Source organism: Crassostrea angulata, chromosome 3 (genome assembly GCF_025612915.1).
Source record: "Crassostrea angulata isolate pt1a10 chromosome 3, ASM2561291v2, whole genome shotgun sequence".
Lineage (NCBI taxonomy): Eukaryota > Metazoa > Mollusca > Bivalvia > Ostreida > Ostreidae > Magallana > Magallana angulata.
In genome coordinates, this window is record NC_069113.1 from 27,214,143 (window position 1) to 27,234,091 (window position 19,949).

At 34.2% G+C, this 19,949-nt stretch overlaps 1 protein-coding gene across 2 annotated transcripts in view; it reads left to right on the plus strand.

Annotated features, from left to right (window-relative positions):
* Positions 1-18,877, plus strand: part of LOC128178061 (ribosome-binding protein 1-like) — a 30,640-nt gene extending 11,763 nt beyond the window's left edge. For both annotated transcript variants that reach the window (XM_052845053.1, XM_052845054.1), the window contains 17 exons: positions 1,738-1,799; positions 1,934-2,208; positions 2,298-2,497; positions 3,318-3,411; positions 3,752-3,884; positions 4,377-4,464; positions 4,797-4,858; positions 7,677-7,756; positions 8,021-8,150; positions 8,381-8,453; positions 8,594-8,667; positions 8,994-9,177; positions 12,350-12,442; positions 12,535-12,586; positions 12,955-13,104; positions 14,375-14,462; positions 15,285-18,877. In XM_052845053.1, the coding sequence (XP_052701013.1) occupies positions 1,738-1,799; positions 1,934-2,208; positions 2,298-2,497; positions 3,318-3,411; positions 3,752-3,884; positions 4,377-4,464; positions 4,797-4,858; positions 7,677-7,756; positions 8,021-8,150; positions 8,381-8,453; positions 8,594-8,667; positions 8,994-9,177; positions 12,350-12,442; positions 12,535-12,586; positions 12,955-13,104; positions 14,375-14,462; positions 15,285-15,323 (1,877 nt within the window). In that variant the 3' untranslated portion in view covers positions 15,324-18,877. The remainder of the gene's footprint in view (positions 1-1,737; positions 1,800-1,933; positions 2,209-2,297; positions 2,498-3,317; positions 3,412-3,751; positions 3,885-4,376; positions 4,465-4,796; positions 4,859-7,676; positions 7,757-8,020; positions 8,151-8,380; positions 8,454-8,593; positions 8,668-8,993; positions 9,178-12,349; positions 12,443-12,534; positions 12,587-12,954; positions 13,105-14,374; positions 14,463-15,284) is intronic.
* Positions 18,878-19,949: the final 1,072 nt, after the last annotated feature.

The window sequence follows — 19,949 nt, forward strand, 5'->3', positions numbered from 1 at the left end:
ATAACTAATACATTATGTGAACTGGTAAAGTAGTATATGTAGCCATAACGGTATTCTGATTGAAATGCAGTTCTCTACATAAGCGCACATGTTGTCGTAATTTGATGGGTGTTTTCAGAAATATTTTTCATACCAGGGACTTATATATATAAGTCCCTGTTCATTCAAGCTTTCAATCTTTACTGCATGAAGATAAAATAATACATGATTCAGACAGGTAGAAAATCGAAAGTACAGCACAATTTATAGTAAAGCTATCCCTGTGTTTATGGGTGTGTATAACTATTACATAACACTTCCTGTCTTGTGACAGCACCAGTGCTCTGGCTAGGTACTGTGAGAAATCTTATCGAATGTTGAGACTCTCTCTCTCTCTCTCTCTCTCTCTCTCTCTCTTCAAAATCAAAATATATAAAATTCTAAGAAATTTGAAAATTAAAACTTTCTTAAGGTGGCTCACTACACCGTGAAATATTTTCTCAAATCAGCAGAAAATTACTTGATTATGATAGATATCATAATGGATAAGAAGTATTTAAGTCTAATAGGCAAAAAATGTGCAGTTTTGGATGAAAAATTACATTTTCAAAAATTTAATTCAGTTAACATGAACTGGCGGATTTGAACTCATGATCTGCCGTTCAGAAGCCCAATACATTAACCACTGAGCTACGATGATATACAACCCAATCAAACGATATAAACAGTTTAACAAAACATAATCTCAATCTTGTGACGTAGTATCTTAAAAAGTATAAGTGTAGGTGTAGTGAGGTACCTTAACATTTTCTTAAACTGACTGAACCTTTTTTATTTTACAACGATTGAAAAACAAGTTCTACAACTTATATTGATATCTTGCGTTGGCACAGATGTTAGCGCGAGGGGGTCATTGATGTGGGAGGAAGCCAAAGTGCCCGGAGAAAACCCACGTGTCCAAGCGGGCGACCACCATACCCATTCACATACAACCACTGTCAATTACAGGGATCAAACTCGGGTCAAGCGTGATATGCGAGTGCATTTTAAAACATTTTATATCTACATGTACTTTGTTATTCATTAAAAGAATTTTTTTAAATGTATTTAAGAGAAATGACCAAGTGTAAGGTATGTTTTGAATTAATTATGAAAGATTGTAAATGAAATGCCAATTAATAATCCCTTTCCCAAGGCTAAATAAGATATTTTGGTGAAATGTTTTTTAATTAATCGAATTAATTGATAACCAATAATTTTCAGCGATTAATGTGCCAGGATTAAATATGTAACGCTCATTCACAAAAAAGTATACAAAATTCTGTATTAGCATAATTACACATTCCATTTATTTCCCCCACTTTTTTAAATAATGAATTGTAACAATCAACTCCATTCATAAAATAAAGGAATATGAATTAATATTCATTAATTCCCTCAATCATATTTCCCAAATGAGAAGAAATTGGGGGAGGTAACTCGCGTTAAAAACAAGAACAGTTTTCACCTGAGATTGATTTCACAGTACCCGGTGGTGTGGACAAGGTGAGAAGCTGTACCGCGAGGAAGCGCAGTTTTACCCGAGTTACCTGTGCTAAACCGCGATCAATTTCACACCATGAAGATTCGTGGTAAATATGCAAACCGCGTTGGTCGTAGTGTAACAAAAAAAAATTCTGAAATGTGAACAATAAATAATATTTAATCTTTAATGTTGAATGTTAAAGTAATATTGGACACTTTTAATTCTTTCCTCAGAACAACAGGCAGCGTTTGCCAATGTGAAGAAGGAGTACCAGCAGGAGGTGGAGAAACTGAAGGTAGTCTATCAAAACGATTTCTTGAATGAAGTAATGACATCATAATGAATGAAGCACCAAAAATCAAACTTATTTGTTAGATCTTGACCTTGAATTCCATGTTTGAATCTTTTGGATGTTGCGATACATTGCAGTCAGAGAACCAGTCTCTGCTGGACCGGTGCAGGGAAGAGTACCAGACTCGACTCACAGAGAGCACTGAGAGAATCGTCCGACTCGAGAGAGAGCTGCAGGAGCTGAGGGACCAGAATGAGGCTCTGGTAGAGGCCCAGAAACAGCTGGAGCAAGACTTCATGACCCCTGCCAATGGGGGCGAAATGTTTGCTGTCACTGGGACCCCTGCCTCCCAGAGATTCCACACACCAGTGACCCCAGAGTGTATCACAGGAGAGTATCCTCAAATACAAAGGTATCGCTCGGCTATGTTTGTATGTTTATAGCATTTACTGCTTTTATATGACTATGTTTCTTGTATTGAGATATTCTGTGTTCTTGCAGGGATGATGAAGATGGAGACCTGCCAATGCCACTACCACCTGATGAGCTCCGTCCCAATGCCCCACCCCCTCCACCACCCCCGCCTCCTCCCCCGGGGATGGGGGCTCCTCCTCCTCCTCCACCCCCTCCTCCTGCACCAGGTGGCCCCCCACCTCCTCCTGCTCCACCAATCCCAGGGGGACCAGGAGTAAACAAGAAAGGTGAGATCAGAGAACTAATAGAGAAAAAACATCGGTTATGATATTAAAGTCGGTCCCAAGTTATTGCTTCCATCACTTTTTGATGATTTTTTATAAAAATACACATACCGTCACTTGTGAAACAAATACATGTACAGTTGAAATCAATAAAAGGGAGAATATCCAAGATATTTTCATTAAATTAACACATTATCATTTTTCACTCATAAAAGTTCACAGGAACGAAAACAAATTTCTTACAGAGATTTACCATTATAATGGTTTACATCTTTTTACCATTTGGAACTTACTCAGAATACCTCAAACAATTTTTTAATGTTATCATCTGGGCTATTTCATGGCTGATGCAGTGTAAAATTTCCGTAGATTTTCTATTTTGGGTTCTGTATTGAAGCCTGAAGTGTTAGAGGGGGCATTTTAAAACAGATTGTATGGACATTTTTTGATACAGTAAAAGTCATTTAGTACAAACACGGATATTGCGAATTCATGGATATAGCGAAGTCATCTTGGATCCCCAGCTATGTAAATTTAATGAATTTCTTATACGGTTATAACGAATTATGGATATAATGAAGTAATTTCTTAGGTCCCAGTGACTTCGTTATAACCGAGTTTTGCTGTATTAGTGTATATAGTTTGAGCACAGAGGTATTTATGATTATTGAAATATCAAGCGAAAAGTGGTGGAAGCAAAAACTCGGGACAGAGTATAACAATATTTCATGATTGACAATAAGGAGTTAAATCTGTTCTGGGCTAAAGTGGGGGTCATTGAAAACAAAAGAAGAAAATGACTGTTAATAACTTGTGATTGCAGGACCACTGAAGCCCATTATACAGACCAAGTCTCCCATGAAGCCTCTCTTCTGGCAGAGGATTCAAGTTCATCAGATCAAATCCAAAAGCAAGGAGTAAGTGATGGAAACTGTGTATCAGTTTGATACTCCCAATGTGGTTATTTCTTAGACTTGTTTAGGTAATAGAGCACACATACTGTGGAATTACATGTATTAGAATTCATGGAGGCTCAGTTTCTTTGGACTTTGGTGGTGCCTCAACCACAAATTCATATGATGAATCATGAAGAACAGTCTTTATTCATTGTTCATAAATACAAATCCAAGTGCACATAGTTAAAAAGATTAATGTTCCATGAATATGGTCCCCTTATATTTCATTGATTCAATACATGTACACGGTACTGTATAAAATCAGTAATGATTCAAAGCTGTTTCTTTACATTTTGAACAGCATGCGTTTGGTGTGGGAGGAAATAGACGAGGCGACCATTGATATGGATGAGGTAGACAAGCTGTTCTGTAAACCCCCCTCCGAGGCATCGCAGAAAGCCAGCAAGACAAGGGCCAAGTCTCCCGCCAAACAGGTGAGCCCCATTGTCCCTCAGGTTGTAAAAAAAGGGACATAGATAGGTTTGCCCCCCATCCCAATGATCCCTCGGAAAATTGAAAAAGGCATAGAAGGGGCATAAATTGGAGCACTTTTGTATGTTCACAAAGACTTACCGGTAATCAAGCTAGACAGAGTTAGGGATTTATTAACATGTCCTTTTTAATAAATGCAGAGTGCAAGGGTTGGAATGATATACATGTATTGCATTATTATTTCAAAGGATTTTAAGAACTTCTGACAGATGTCCTTTTATTATGCTATGGGGACATAAAACTTAGACAAGCTCACTTTTTGGCTCAGTCTCACTTTTTCACCATATAGTCTTTTTGTTAAACTTAAACTGATTTTAAAAGTGAGCTCAGCTAATACCTGTCTAATATTGTCTAATTCCAAATGTAAAAAAGCAATTTTTAATAAAAGTATGATGGGGTTTGACATGTTGTATATACTTGTGATTTTGTTTCAGGTTGCCAAAGTATTGTCACCTAAACGATCCCAGCTGGTGGGAATTCTGCTGTCTAGTCTGCGAGTGGATGTCAGTGATATAGAACATGGTACAGTCCTCATCTTGTATATGAATACAGTCATGTTTGAAATAAAAAAAAAAAATGATGTGAAAATTACTGAACACTATATCTACAGGCTGTCTTAATCATTGAATTAAACAAGCATTACTTTTATTAAAGGCTTTTTACATTTAACGAAGATATAAAGCAAGACATGGACTAGATGCTTTTTTTAGTTTAATGTCATTGTTTTTGTGATATTTTTCATTTCTTATGGTAGATTTCACTTTTACATTATATTAACAAACCATGTTGGTTTCTGATGTTTATTTCTCCATCTTTAATCTTCAATGTGATTTTATTTCCACAACTTATTACAGCCATTTTGTCGTGTGATTCGTCTTGTATTGATATGGAGAGGTTGAAGGCAATCTATGATAATGTAAGTTTTAAAATTATGATTAGGCCATATGAAGTTAATATTTAGATTCTCATCCTAATTTGCTAAAAATAAGGGGCGGGTGGGCGGATTTTATTTATTATTTTTTATGTTATAAGAAACACCTTCTTCACCGTTCGTGATCTAGAAATAACAACTGCTCTATTCTTTTAAGTTGTTAATGCTAATATGAGTACACAGACCAAGTTGTAATCTTTTAATTCCAATTTATTTCAACTTAACTGTTAATGTATGAAGGCATTTGTATTCTTAAGATAACAAATATGACTTAAGTGACACGGTAGTCTAAATGTTTAGGCAGCCATTAAAATGTTGTATACCGAGCCCGACATTTTTTCCTAAATTTTTTTTCCCTAAATTTTTAGGTCGCCTGTGTAAACTCAGGTGCCTTATTGCTATCCGTTTTTGTCCGTCGTCGTGCGTTAACAATTTTGCATATTTTAACTTCATATTTACATTTTCCAGTGTCTTTGCCTGTGATAACACTACGTATCAATTTTGTACTATATAACGTCATATTAGGGCGCCAGCGGGGTTTGCTTATTTATATTTAAATATTATGAAATGATAATTTTGGTCGGGGCATGATCAAATCTATCATAAAGCCCTTCGGGCTTTATTGGATTTGATCATGCCCCGAACGAAATTATCACCTCATAATACTCAAAGAATGATTCCTTATTTAAAAACTACAAGGCTGATTGTTACCATGCATTTTTGGTGTTAGGCATCTCTATGGTAAGAGGAATCTAAATTGTGAAATTCATGGCTCTACCACCCCCGTGGTAAACTAATTGCATGATTATGATGTCCATGAGGCCCTCTACCAAACTTGTCAAATTCATGACCCCTGGGTCAGGGTGAACCCCTGACCCAGGGGTCATGAATTTGACAATTTGGTCAGGGTCTATGGTGGGGCCAATATGGCCATATAGTAAAAATGTATTAAATCTTAGAAAATCTTCACACATGTGAGGAAAAAACTGAATACATGGTTATGATGTCCATGAGGTCCTCTACCAAAATTGTGAAATTCATGGCCCCTGGGTCAGGAGCTCTTGCTCTTGGGTGGGGCCGATATGGCCATATAGTAAAAATGAATTAAATCTTAGAAAATCTTCTTCTCTACTCCCATATATATTTTATAAAAACTAAATGCCTTGTTATGATGTTCATGAGGCCCTCTACCAAAGCTGTCAAATTCACGACCCCTGGGTCAGGGGTTCAGGCTCTAGGGTGGGACCAATATGGCCATATAGTAAAAATGTAGTAAATCTTAGAAATTCTTCTCCTCTACTCCCATATATATTTGTTAAAAACTAAATGCATGATTATGATGTCCATGAATCCCTCTACCTAAATTGTGAAATTCATGACCCCTGGGTCAGGGGTTCAGGCTCTAGGGTGGGGCCAATATGGCCATATTGTTAAAATGTATTAAATCTTATAAAATCTTCTTCTCTACTCCCATATATATTTGTTAAAAACTAAATGCCTGGTTATGATGTCCATGAAGCCCTCTACCAAAATTGTGAAATTCATGACCCCTGTGTCAACGGTTCAGGCTCTAGGGTGGGGCCAATATGGCCATATAGTAAAAATGTATTAAATCTTTAAAAATCTTCTCTACTCCCACACATGTGAGCCAAAAACTGAATACATGGTTATGATGTCCACCAACTCCTCTACCTAAATTGTGATATTCATGGCCCCTGGGTCAAGGGTTCAGGACATGAAGGGGGGGGGGCAATATAGTGTTTATGCATATAATGTTTAAAAAATTTCTTCTGTATTCTCACACATCTGTATAAAAAAACTGACGAATAATTATGTTTGCCTGAAAGTAAAACTGAATTTATGATTTTGTAGACCAGATCTGTCAGTTTTTCGCCAAAATTATAGGTTTCACGGTTCTTTTGGAAAGATTTAAGGCAGGGAGGTTGTCGTCATTACAGATTTATAATTTTTCTACTCCAGTATGAAACCTAATTAATAAGATGCATATACGAGACTCCTCGACAAGTTTGTTTATGGGTTATATGCTACTCAGGTGACCGTTAAGGCCAATTGGCCTCTTGTTTTTAAATCAAAACAAAATGCATCAGGGCGGGCCATTTTCAGAGGGACGGGTGGGGATGAGAATCTAAAAATCTAAAAATTAATTTTATGTGGCCTTAGGCCACACCAATATTATTTCTTGTTCATCGGACATCCAATGAGAAAAAATATGAGCGAGTGAGGGATTAAATAATAATATTACTTTTTTATTGTAGGCAAAATTTTTACGTAGTAAATTTGTGCGGACTCTTATATTATTTTTACTTGTTTCTGGTTTATAAATTAAAACTATTCACAATACGAAAAATAGAGCGAAATAGAAATCATTGAAAATTTAATGAATTTTAAGTTTTTAAATTTTAAGAATTTAATAATTTTTCTATTGATTGACGTATCAAAAGAAAAAATGGCCGCAAAACTTCATCAATGCACGTAGCGCATTGGTGAAGTTTTCTGGTCAATTTTTCCTTTTGATACATTGATCAATAGAAAAATTATTAAATTCTTTTCTTAACAGAAAACAGCGCAGAATTTACTGGATGCGGGAAATTAAGAATAATATTATTTGTACAATTTTATTATGATATGAGCGTACGGGGTCAATGAACAAGAAATTATATTGGTGTGGCCTTAAACATTTTAAAAAAAAAATCATACATTAATTGCATTTGTACCTTTCTAAATAATCAGTCAATAATTCAAAAGTCAATTTTTTTTCAATCAACATGTTCATTTTGTACAGAGAGCTGATGATGAAGAAATGAAAAAATTAAAGAAACATGTTGACAAAAACCCGGATGTAATGTTGGATAAACCTGATCAGTAAGTGGAAGATGCAGAGGTGATAGAATGTGCAAATAAAATTATTAAACATGAACATCATCAATATTACCATATTTACTGAATTGTCTTTGCATAAATTAAGGGAGGGGTTAGAATCAAGGATCATTGGTCTAAATTAAATGGATGTATTGATCTAAAGGAGAATTTTTTGGCTGTACATGTATAATGATAAATGTTAATGGTTAATCTCTAAGAGAAAAAAGACATGGATAGCTATATTGAAGCCTTTTTTCTGTATTCCAGATTTTTGTTTGAGCTCAACCAAGTTCCAGACTTTGCAGAAAGAATCTTCTGCTTGTTATTCCAAGAAAGCTTCCAGGAAAGCATATCTGTGATAGACAATAAGCTAAATAATCTCAAAATGACATCCGAGGTGAACACCATTAGGGCAATTATATCTAAATTTTAAAAGATCATCGGTAATAACTTGTATATATAAATCGGGAAAGAATTGATTTTAATCATCTGGCCTGAAATACGATATGTGTATCCGGTTATTCTCATAATGAAATGACAACCTGCACTATAGAAAAAAGAAGTAAATCATGATATACCTTTGATGAAGAAACTGTTCATGTATGATACCTGTGTTTTGATTTGTAGATGCTGAATAATGGGAAAAGTGTCCGAGATATACTGGGTATAGTGCTAGCCATAGGAAACTATATGAATGGAGGTAAATTGTTCTGGAGTTAATACTTTTATATTGTGTAAATTGGACATGTTTTGTTGCAAAAAATGATGGGACAAAAGTACTTAAAATTTTGTTGTCCTCTGCTTGAATGTTTGAAGTGTATGGGATGATTTTTTTCTTAGGAAACCGGTCTCGTGGACAGGCTGACGGTTTTGGTATAGAAATCCTGGCCAAGCTGAGGGATGTCAAAACTAAGGTACTCTCAATGTACAGTGTACTGAGCACTGCTTGAAACACTGGATTAAACTGCATTTCATAAGTTCTACTTGATCATCTTAGTTAAAGAATTTCAAATAAGCATATGACAGTTTACATATAGAGATTATGGAAGAATTGGTTATAACTTTGATTTCAAAAATGTTAAATTTATTTTAGCTTCAATGGATATGTACAGTAGAGCTAGATGGATTGATTGAGTTAAAAAAATATCCATGAAAAATACTGGGAAAACTTCGTTGACATAAGTCATGGTAAAATTACAGGAAACTTGATCTCCTTAATCTGTCTACTTCTGCTCCTCAGGACAACAGGATGACGCTGCTGCAGTTTATAGTGAGTACTTACGTCTCTAAGTTTGAGCGAGACCTGGCAGGGACTGAGCGAGCCAAGCTCCCTGTCCCCGAGTACAGCGACATCACACAGGCCATGCTGGTGCAGTTTGATGACATTGAAAAGGAACTCAAGAAAATCCAAAAAGATTTTGAAGGTAAGTCACACATTGTTCCAAAAAATTAATGCTCAATTGTCAGTGTTTGTCCAACTACATCTAAATGTTTTAAAGAGGGTGCTTGGTTATCATACTTTTTAAAATTTACTTGACTGATTAATATACTGTAAATTCCTAATTAAATGCGAGGAATTAATATCCGCGTAAAATCGCGAGAAGCCCGTCTCGCGAATTCTTAAATTTCGCTTTTAATTTTTGGAGACATGTAAACTACATGAAACTATGACAAAAATTTCGCCATTCGCGATTTTATGTTCTCGCGATTTGATGGTAAATCGTTGAATCGCGGAATTAAGTACTCGTGTAAAATAAGGAATCTACAGTATTACAATTGACTTGTTAGCACAGTAAACATTTTCATACCGTATAACGGGTATTTTTTACGTGCTGCTAATTTTTACTAATTTTTACGAGTTATATTAATCCGTAAAAAATAAACGCGTAAATTTTCACAGAAGTAAAAAAACACCGCACGTAAGATTCCACATCGTACGTATGAGAGTAATATTCATGACCTTCAGCTCAGTCCCTGACGGCTGTACATGTACATGCAGGTATATTTGGGCGTTTTTGGTCAGGTGGTGATTACAGTTCAGATCTTTCAGTCAGTCTTGAGTATTTTTTAAAACCACGTATAAATCAACGTTTGTAGCTAGATGTCTTTTTGGGTTGGGAGAGAAAGAAAGAGAGAGAGAAAAAAATTTTGAAATGGAGTTGTCTTTCTTTTTTTCCCGGTAAATCGAACTGAGACGAGCACATGGTGTACATCAATGATGATACCCAGATAAATAAAAATCGGTTTAAAACTTAAAACGTCCATTGCACTTGTACATACAGTTATTAGGATTTCCTACGTCTCTAAATCTGCTAAATGACCGTTATCGCCTGTGGCAGTGTTTATATAGTAATTATCGTGACCAAGCACCTGTTACCTAGCTTTTCTCACCTTTGGCTGTCTTCGACCCTTATTTTTTGGCTTACTTTAATGATTTGTTTTCACTGAACATCGTCGTTTATATAGTAATTATCGTGACCAAGCACCTGTTACCTAGCTTTTCTCACCTTTGGCTGTCTTCGACCCTTATTTTTTGGCTTACTTTAATGATTTGTTTTCACTGAACATCGTTGTTTATATAGTCTATTATATAAATTAGATAGCACACAGTTGAGAAATTGAACAGACCTAAACTTCAAAGGTCTGGAAATATTTTAAAAGAACTGAAGATTCAAAAAACGTAAAATATCAGCTGTGCGAGTAAACTAGCTTATTCTATACGGGGGGAATGACAAGCATGTTAAATCACATTTGTCTTAAACTGTTAAACATAAGGAGGAATTTCTACAAAAGTGACCAAGTTTTTACAGTTATCAATGTACTTGTTCATATTTATTTACACTCTTACCGAGTACCCGGGTACTCGATCGGAAAAACGTCAGAGTAACCGAGTACTAAAAATCGACCAATTTGACATCCCTAGCTATAAATATAAGGAATCGTTAACAGAAAAACGATTTTCTGATTTGTATATGTGTCAACTGTAACAAAGTCACGGTGAAATTTCCCCATTTTACCACAGATGATTTTAATTTTTACGGACATGTCCAATTCGTAAAAAAATAACGCGTAAAAATTCAAATCACCCTATTTTATGACAAATTCGTAAAAAATTACAGCAGTAAAAATTACCCGTTATACGGTACATCCAATGCCTATAAGATACCCGCCATCCATAAAAACTTAAACTTTTATTTTTTAAGAGTTAACATCATAGTTTACTTTAACTTTGATATTACAATATGTTTTAGCTAATCAGCATAGTCAACATAATGGATTACCAACAAATCGTATTTATACAGAGAGAGGAGAGAGAGTTTCATCAGTCTTTTTTTGTTGAGAAGTAAAACTTGAATAATAAATAGGCCACAACGCAGCACTGTTAAGGTTTACTTTGTGGTCGCGCCGACCAGAAAGTACGGGAAATATTAACTATGACATCATACAAAACAAAGAGTCATCACAAATGCTAATAAATAAAGTAATTTCCGATTGTTATGGGTACGGAAACATTAAAGTACATTAAAAATTACCTATGCATGCAACTTTGTAGTCAAATAAGTCCAACAACGATAGATATAAACAACTGACTGATCATGGTCCACTTGTCGATGTGACGTCATACTGTAAATTTTAAAAAATTTTATGCAGAGAGAGGCAAATCAATCAATTTTTTAACATGGGAAAATGCATTTTATAAATGAACAGAGCATAATATTAAAATAGTTATTATTCCATTAAATCCTGTCTATTATGCTTGTTTTGATTCGGCATGTGATTATTTTTTAGAGCGTGTATTATATCTGTTCTAGGTGTTTGACAGTTGTAGCCTATCTAAATCTGCTTTTTACAAGGGCATACGCATAGCCTACACCCATGGATGTAGGCTATGCCTGTCCACTTCTCAACAGAAAATAGGGCATACGCTAAACAGATCATTACAATCTTTTGGATATGAATTAGGGGAAGGTTTAATTTATTAAAAAGTGCTGCTGCTTCGATGAAATCTATAGAATGAATTGATAAATACGTAAAATATTAAGCGAAGGTCATATAAATTCCAACCGGTGCTCATTTCTTTCATATTTATTCTAATATTAAAAGATGAACTCTATACAAAGCAGCAGCACTATTCATAATCTACCAGAAAAGTAGTATTTGATAATCATTTAAATTTTTAATTCAAATAACGGTATGCCCTTGTAATATTGAAATTTGATTTGGGAGAATTATCAACAAATGTCAAGTGACTATCAATTCAGGGGATCACACTAAGTGTCATACAAAGTAGCATTTACTATACTGCTTCATTTAATATCACATTTATATCATGATGAAATAACTTTACATAAATATTTTGTAATAAAAGATGCATCATTTTATTAACGTTTAAATCCACTGCTATTTTCATAGCAAGCCTTAACAGTACTGCGAACACCTAGCGGTAGTATTGTTTAAGGCTCTACGTTTACAAATACCATACTTTTGTATCTCTGACCTCTGTAGAGAACTATCACAGTTGTTACTGATTTATCCTCTCAATATACATTTATTAGGCAGCTGTCATACTGAATTTTATTCATCTTCTGCTTTTAGCTGCTGAGAAGCGTGCGGATAAAGTGGTCAAGAATTCCAGTCCCCAGTTTGTGGAACCTTTTAAAGAGATTATGCTGACCTTCTTCAACAAAGGTACTAAAACCAATCTCTTTAATTGGTGCTGACAACAAGGTATGTGATAAAGACTCTGTACAGTTATTTAAAAACCTTTGATTTTGTTTCAGGACATGAAGAGTTCAAAGAACAGGAGGAGAATTTAAAAGAGGCAAAGAGTGTGTAAGTGGAATTTAAAAGTTTAATTATCATTGAGCAAGTTGTCTTTAGCCATATACTGTATATCCATATATTTTCAATCAATTTCACAGTGCTTAAATACGTACAATATGCAGAATGTTTGCTCTTAGAAACTGAAATGACTGATGCAAATATAAATGTAAAACCATTTTCACAAATTTGTTGACACGTAAAAAAAACCCTATATATGGTATTGTTGCTTTAGAAACACAACTCTTAAGGAAATAAAATGTCTTTATATAAGTTAAGCTTTATACCAATGTTTTGGCTGAATATATAATCAAACAAATGAAATTAATACATGTACAGCTTTTTCTAATCACCAAGCCTGTTCACTTTTTCCTTCGCAGATTTGCCTCCTTGTACAAGTATTACACAGTAAAACCAAAGTCAGGGGAGAAAGAGGTGAGCCCGGAGTACTTCTTCTCTCTCTGGTCCTCCTTCTGTCACGACTTTAAGGACCTGTGGAAGAAGGAGCAGCAGTACGTGGCCAAGCTTAGGTGAGACTGGACGCTCTGATTCCACAGCTAGTACTTACCGGTACATCTACATGTACTTACTGGCTCAGCTTCAGCTGATAGGCTCGAGTGTTGTATAATTGAAATCACAAAGATATTTCAAAATTTATTATAGAAGGAATTTCAAATTCCATACATGTGATATGTACCGGCAGTATGCAAAATGTACCGTTTTTGACCCTATTCACAGTGTACCGACAGGACACCAAAATTCATGGAATATAAAAATTTGTACAGTAATTTAAATTTCTCACTAAATGCTGCCATTTTTATCTAGTTCTTGCTCGCGAGACACTGTAAAACATTACCTGTGTTTGACACATGACCTTCGGATATTCTTGCAGTGTACACAAACTGTCATATGTTAAGGTGTGAACTACCAATTGGGATAATAAATTATCCCGCTGTAAATCTGTATCAAGAAACCCCTGTACTAAAGTAGCTTTGTTTTTAAAGGGAACTTAATTATAACTGTTAATGTTTTGTAACTTGATCGAAAAAATTCATATAGCCAACTTTAAAAATATACATGAAACTGACCCAGCTCTCCATACGTAATAGTATATGATGATTAAACATGATTATTGTGTTGAAATTTATGTTAGGTTGCATTTACTGCTGTTATTCAGCATTGCTGGTGTATATATTAGTAGTATGAACTCATCAACTCAACATCAACTCTCACGTTATACTAAACGAAGGTGGATGGTAAACAAACTATCGACTAAACTAGCTTAATTGATATGGTTCGTGAGGAAACTGTGACTATAAAACACAATACCGGTATATGAACTTTTGAAGCATTTTAAACTCTGTAAGAAGTTTTAAATAAGACATTTGCGACAATATACATTTGTTAGTTTAGAAATAAGGTGCCTTTTCATAAGAATTTAAGCGATATTTGGTTTTTGTACAGATTTTGATGGGTATTGTACAATTTGTTCACCCAAATTCCACTTGTTTATGACTCCTGTACAGTTTTGTGGTCTTCAACTTATCACATGTACATGTATGAAATTCTTATGTGAAAAGAAATCTTATGGATTTCATTCAAATTGTGCTTAATATTGTACTACTATTATTGGAAGAAAGGACCAAATTATACAATTATATTTTGGGTATTAATTATCAAATTGAATTAGTACAATATTGGAAGTTCTTATTCTCGGTTGGACAAACCAAGGGGAAAATGTTTTTACATGTATTTCAAAGTGTTGATTTGCAATGTACATTGTGGTCATTTATCCTTCAGAATTCAACAGGAGGAGTTACGTCTGAAACAAATCAGGGAAAAGAAACTACAGCAACCAAACACCAGGGTCAGACAGAGAGGGGGACTGGTAAGTAGCCATGGTAACTGATGGGTTCTTGCAACATCAAAACATGGATAAAAGCTAAAGTACCGTATTCATTTGAAGTGGTAACTTGAAATCTTTTTGAGGATCTAATCATTCAGAATAAACTGGCGATGGCTTTCAAAGTTTTGTTTGTTGCTTTAATAGAAAATTTCAAGGAAATGTTTTTATATTGAGGGTATTTTAGCAGGTGTAAGACTTGTATTTTGCTTGCTCAAAGGTGTACAATTGATATTGGCAGACATAGCTGTGGCATTGCAAACCAGTAATTCTACCCAAAGGTGCAATTTAAACAATTAGAAATTTTAATAGCATTTATGTTACCACTATAAAACTGCTAAAAAGGCCAAAGTTAACACCCTTAAAGAAAATGGCCAAAGCTACCATACTGATTGCTGGAGAGGGGTACATTATTGCAGCTTAATGTTTTCCTGTTTGATGGTTGATTCAGAGATTAGAACCATTTTAACAGGAGCTTGGACTTTGGGCTGTTGAGCCAAATGGCAATGTGATGTAGGCCCGTCTATTTCATTGTAGGCCACTCAGCCATTGTTCTTTGAAATCAACAGGATTTGTCTGGCTTTTGAGGGAACTCTACGCAATCGGTGTATATTTCGCTCGACACCGGCGTCATTTTTACTTGTTTTGACGCAAGAAATAGATCGTTACAACCTACTGAAAGTCCAAGGTCTTGTTAAAATGGTTCTATTTTGTTGTCATAACCATTTTGTTGTGTCAGACAAAGAATACCAGTAGGGTCAAGTTTCTGTATGTTCCTGATTTTTTCTTTATGTATTTGTTTTGCAGAAGGACAAATTGGCCAGTAAAGGAATGCTGAGACAATGAAGACCATGAACTCTTCCAAATTCCAAAGTTTTATACACAGTAAATAAATACACAGCTAACTTTTACCCGGTAACATGAACCTGTTGAATCTACAGCAAAGCCATGCAATATTTACATAGGTTGTGTATAACTCAGCGGTAGTAGTGTTGTTATATTGTACTGCCCTGTAAACAATGTTGTGAGATCTCTGAGGTTGTGGCACAGAACAGCATTTTTTTTACCTATGCATTTTTATAATATATTGTATTGTTTTGGTTGGGGTTTTTTTCTTCCCTGATACTGTGATCTTGTGGTTCCTTGATTTGCATTTACACATTTTATTTTAAACGGTATTTTGTATATCTTTTTCACTCCAATATATTTTTTTTATATGGATTGTTGAAATGCTTAGTGCTGCGAGTTGCCCATTTTTATTCCCCACTTTTTTTCCACTTCCTTTTTGTTTTGTGGGGAAATTGCATAATCATTCCATTATCTTTGTTCCATGATTGCCTGACGACATTCCAAATGTTGATGGTGGTATATTGAGTTATAAGGTATTTGTGATACTTGTACATGTAATAATTTATTGGTATGAATGCAATGTTATATGTATCTTTATTTTTGTCTTTTCTCTGGTTTAGAGGGCTAGTCACTATAATATGTCATCATTAACCAATTTAATTTACACCCATCATTTTACACAAATGTATGCTGGTAGCTAGTTCAAGTGCATTTTCTAAGTTTTCTAGACTACTAGACTGCAAAATCCAGTAAGGTGATGGATAGACTTGTATTTCATTTTGCAACTTCAGTGGATCAACCTACACCAGTACATAGACATGCAATATCTATAAAAGAAGTTTTGGTTTATTTATCTTAGAGTATACTACAATTTCACATTTGATTTAAGTAGCTGTTATTTTGCATCACAAAAAGTTTGTTGGTTATTTTGACTCTTTTTTAAACTCAGGTGACCTATTGCTATTCGTCGTCGTCCGTCGTTGTGCGACGTGCGTCGTCCATCGTACGTTAACAGTTTTACATTTTTAACTTCTTCTTAAAAACTACAAGGCTAATTGTTACAATTTTTGGTGTGAGGCATCTCTATGGTAAGAGGAATCTAAATTGTGAAATTCATGGCTCTACCACCCCCGGGGCACCACAAGTGGGGCCCAAATATACAAAAAAAAAGCCAAATTTTCAAAAATCTTCTTCTCTACTCCCACACATGTGAGGAAAAAACTGGTTGCATGGTTATGATGTCCATGAAGCCCTCTACCAAAATGGTGAAATTCATGGCCCCTGGGTCAGGGGTTCTGGATCTAGGGTGGGGCCAATATGGCCATATAGTAAAAATGTATTAAATCTTTGAAAATCTTCTTCTCTACTCCCATATATATATTTGTTAAAAACTAAATGCATGAGTATGATGTCCATGAAGCCCTCTACCAAAATTGTGAAATGCATGACCTCTGTGTCAGGGGTTCAGGCTCTAGGGTGGGGTCAATATGGCCATATAGTTAAAATGTATTAAATCTTTAAAAATCTTCTTCTTTACTCCCAAACATGTGGGCAAAAAACTGAATACATGGTTATGATGTCCACTAACTCCTCTACCTAAATTGTGAAACTCATGGCCCCTGGGTCGGGGGTTCAGGACATGGGGGGGGGGGCAATATAGTGTTAATGCATATAATGTTTTAAAATCTTCTTCTCTATTCTCACGCATCTGTATGAAAAACTGACTTCATAATTATGTATACGAGGAAGTCCTCTACTAAAATTTTAAATTTCATGTCCCCTGGAGTATGGCTTTTGACTCTAGGGTAGGGCCAAAATGGATGTATTGGTGTTAATGCATATTATGTTTAATAATTATCTTCTTTACTCCCACACACCTGAAAGGAAAACTGAATTCATGATTTTGTAGACCAGATCTTTAAGTTTTCACCAAAATTGTAGGTTTCATAGTTCTTTTTTAAAGATTTCAGGCAGGGAGGTGGTTGTCATTACAAATTTATAATTTTTCTACTCCAGAATGAAACCCAATTAGATGCATATATGAGACTCCATGACAAGTTTGTGTATGGGTTATATGCTACTCAGGTGACCGTTAAGGCCAATTGGGCTCTTGTTTTGATTAATAGAATGTGATATTAACAGATCTGCACAAACTCAGTAACCTTGTGTTTTAGATAATTCCTAATCTATATTCACTATTAGCCAAAAAAAAGAAAAACCAAACATCTGTTTCATCTACAATGCGTTTTTTATTATCAGATTTTGAGTTTCTATCTGCATGCAAGTGTTTAAATCATAAGGAAACGGTGATATAGATTACTAATATACATGCTGTGGAAGGGGGATTTCTACTTAATAGTAAGTAGCTTATAATTTTAAACCTTGACATTTTTAAAGTATGACTTATTTTATGAAATCCTGATAATCAGTTTTTGTATAGAAATTGGGAGGAAATAATTTCAATTTTTTTTTTTTTATTTGTCCTATAACAATTGATCTGGATTTATTCTAATGCTGATATTAATGAATTGCAATGAGGTATTGTACTGATAAAGAAATGAATTGATACTCATATCAGGGTATGTGCATGTCTCCTGCATTCTGGCATAACATTTACAGTCAGTGCCATACAATACTTATATATTCAACAGAAATTATATGAGTGGAACTTGTCTTACCTGAAGGTACTGTGCAAATAACCTATTATTCCTATGACTATACAGTAAAGCATGCTTATAATGAAGTGACAGGGATGGGCAATTTTGTTTCATTAAAAATGTAATTCCTTATATCTGTCAGCTTCACAGTATGTTTCAAATCCATGGGGAATAAAAATCACTTCACTAGTATAAGAGTCAATTCATTATAAGCATGTTTGCTAAAACATGTTACTGTATTTTACCAACAAATAATTAAACTGTCCAATCACCTAAAAATTCTACAGTACTGAATTTCCTGGTAATACTGGCACAGAGAATTTTCTATTCTGATACATGTACATGTTTATAAAGGAGTTGCATTCTGCCTCAGTGTGAGAGGTCTTGCCATGCATTTGTAGCTTGTGTCTGGTATCTTTTTATACCCTGGTATTTTACAATATCAAAGAACTGTTTTACAATGGTTTATTGTATATTTATTTGAAAAAAAATTTGCAATTTAATACTAAAGAACTGTATAGAATTTTTTTTAAAGTTTTGCAATCAAAGCAATGAAATCTCTCCCACCTTATAAGACTTCTCTCTCAATTTGTTTATGAATCAGAGAGGAAATAATATTTGGATCAAAGGTTTGTAAATTGTTCAAAAAGAAAATTGTTGCTACTACTGTCTGCGACATAGTTTATTGCTTGTAAATTAAGAGAATTAAATTATTCTATTTTTGGTATTCAGATAAAGCATACTTCTGTGTTCTTCATTATGTAGCAATAATGTCTTCATTATGTAGCAAATTTAAAAGATATGTTTCTTAAACACTTTTACCAGTCTCAATGAGATGAAATTGCCTCTTCTATCATAATTATATATATTTATACAAATAAATCATTAAAAGATTGATATCTTGTATATGATCTATTATTAGAAAATGATGATATTGAGATATTAATTGGCTTGCTTACGGTAATATTTAGTACAAGTTGGTTACTGAAGTACTGTGTATGCCACAAATAAAGTTAGTTAGTTTTTTATATATATATATTCACAAAAATGACCTAAATAAAGTTTCTCTGATATTAATAAACTAAGTTTATCAACCGTAAATTATAGTGTACAAAACGTGAACAAGTGAACAATTGTAATTGGTCTTTTAACTTAGTTAACACTAAAATGAGCTATATAAACATATTTTCAATTAGAATATAAAAAGGTTTATCAACTACCTGAATAAACTATGTCAGTATGGCACTAAACTACTGTTGATTGCCAATAAATATTAAGTTTAGTGACTTTAAACTATAGTTAAGTGACTGTATACTATAGTTAAGTGACTGTTAACAATAGTTTAGTGACTGTTCACAATAGTTAAGTGACTGTTAACAATAGTTTAGTGACTGTTCACAATAGTTTAGTGACTGTAAACAATAGTTTAATTAGTGACTGCAAACAATAGTTTAGTGACTGCAAACAATAGTTTAGTGACTGTAAACGATAGTTTAGTGACTGTTAACGATAGTTTAGTGACTGTTAAAGATAGTTTAGTGACTGTAAACAATACTGTAGTGACTGTTAACTATAGTTTAGTAACTGCAAACATTAGTCTAGTGAATGTAAACAATAGTTTAATGACTGTTAACAATAGTTGACCGACTGTAACCAAAAGTTGAATACAATATAGTGTATTTTTTTAAACTATAGATTTGAAATACGAATCTAACCATTAACGAAAGATTTTTCAGATGATATATATACTAGTTAATTTACAAATGTAAGCTAAACATAATTAACATTTGTTCACGACAAAAAAACTGTTTGTCAGATAAACTATTTTTTTTATCTTTTGTAGTACAATGGCTAACTGATTTATTCTCATATACTACGTTTTAAAAACGCGTGAAAAATGAAAGATAAAAAAGTATTACTTTGGGTGGTTAACAGTGGTTTACGTTTGTCTATCACAAGTTTATTC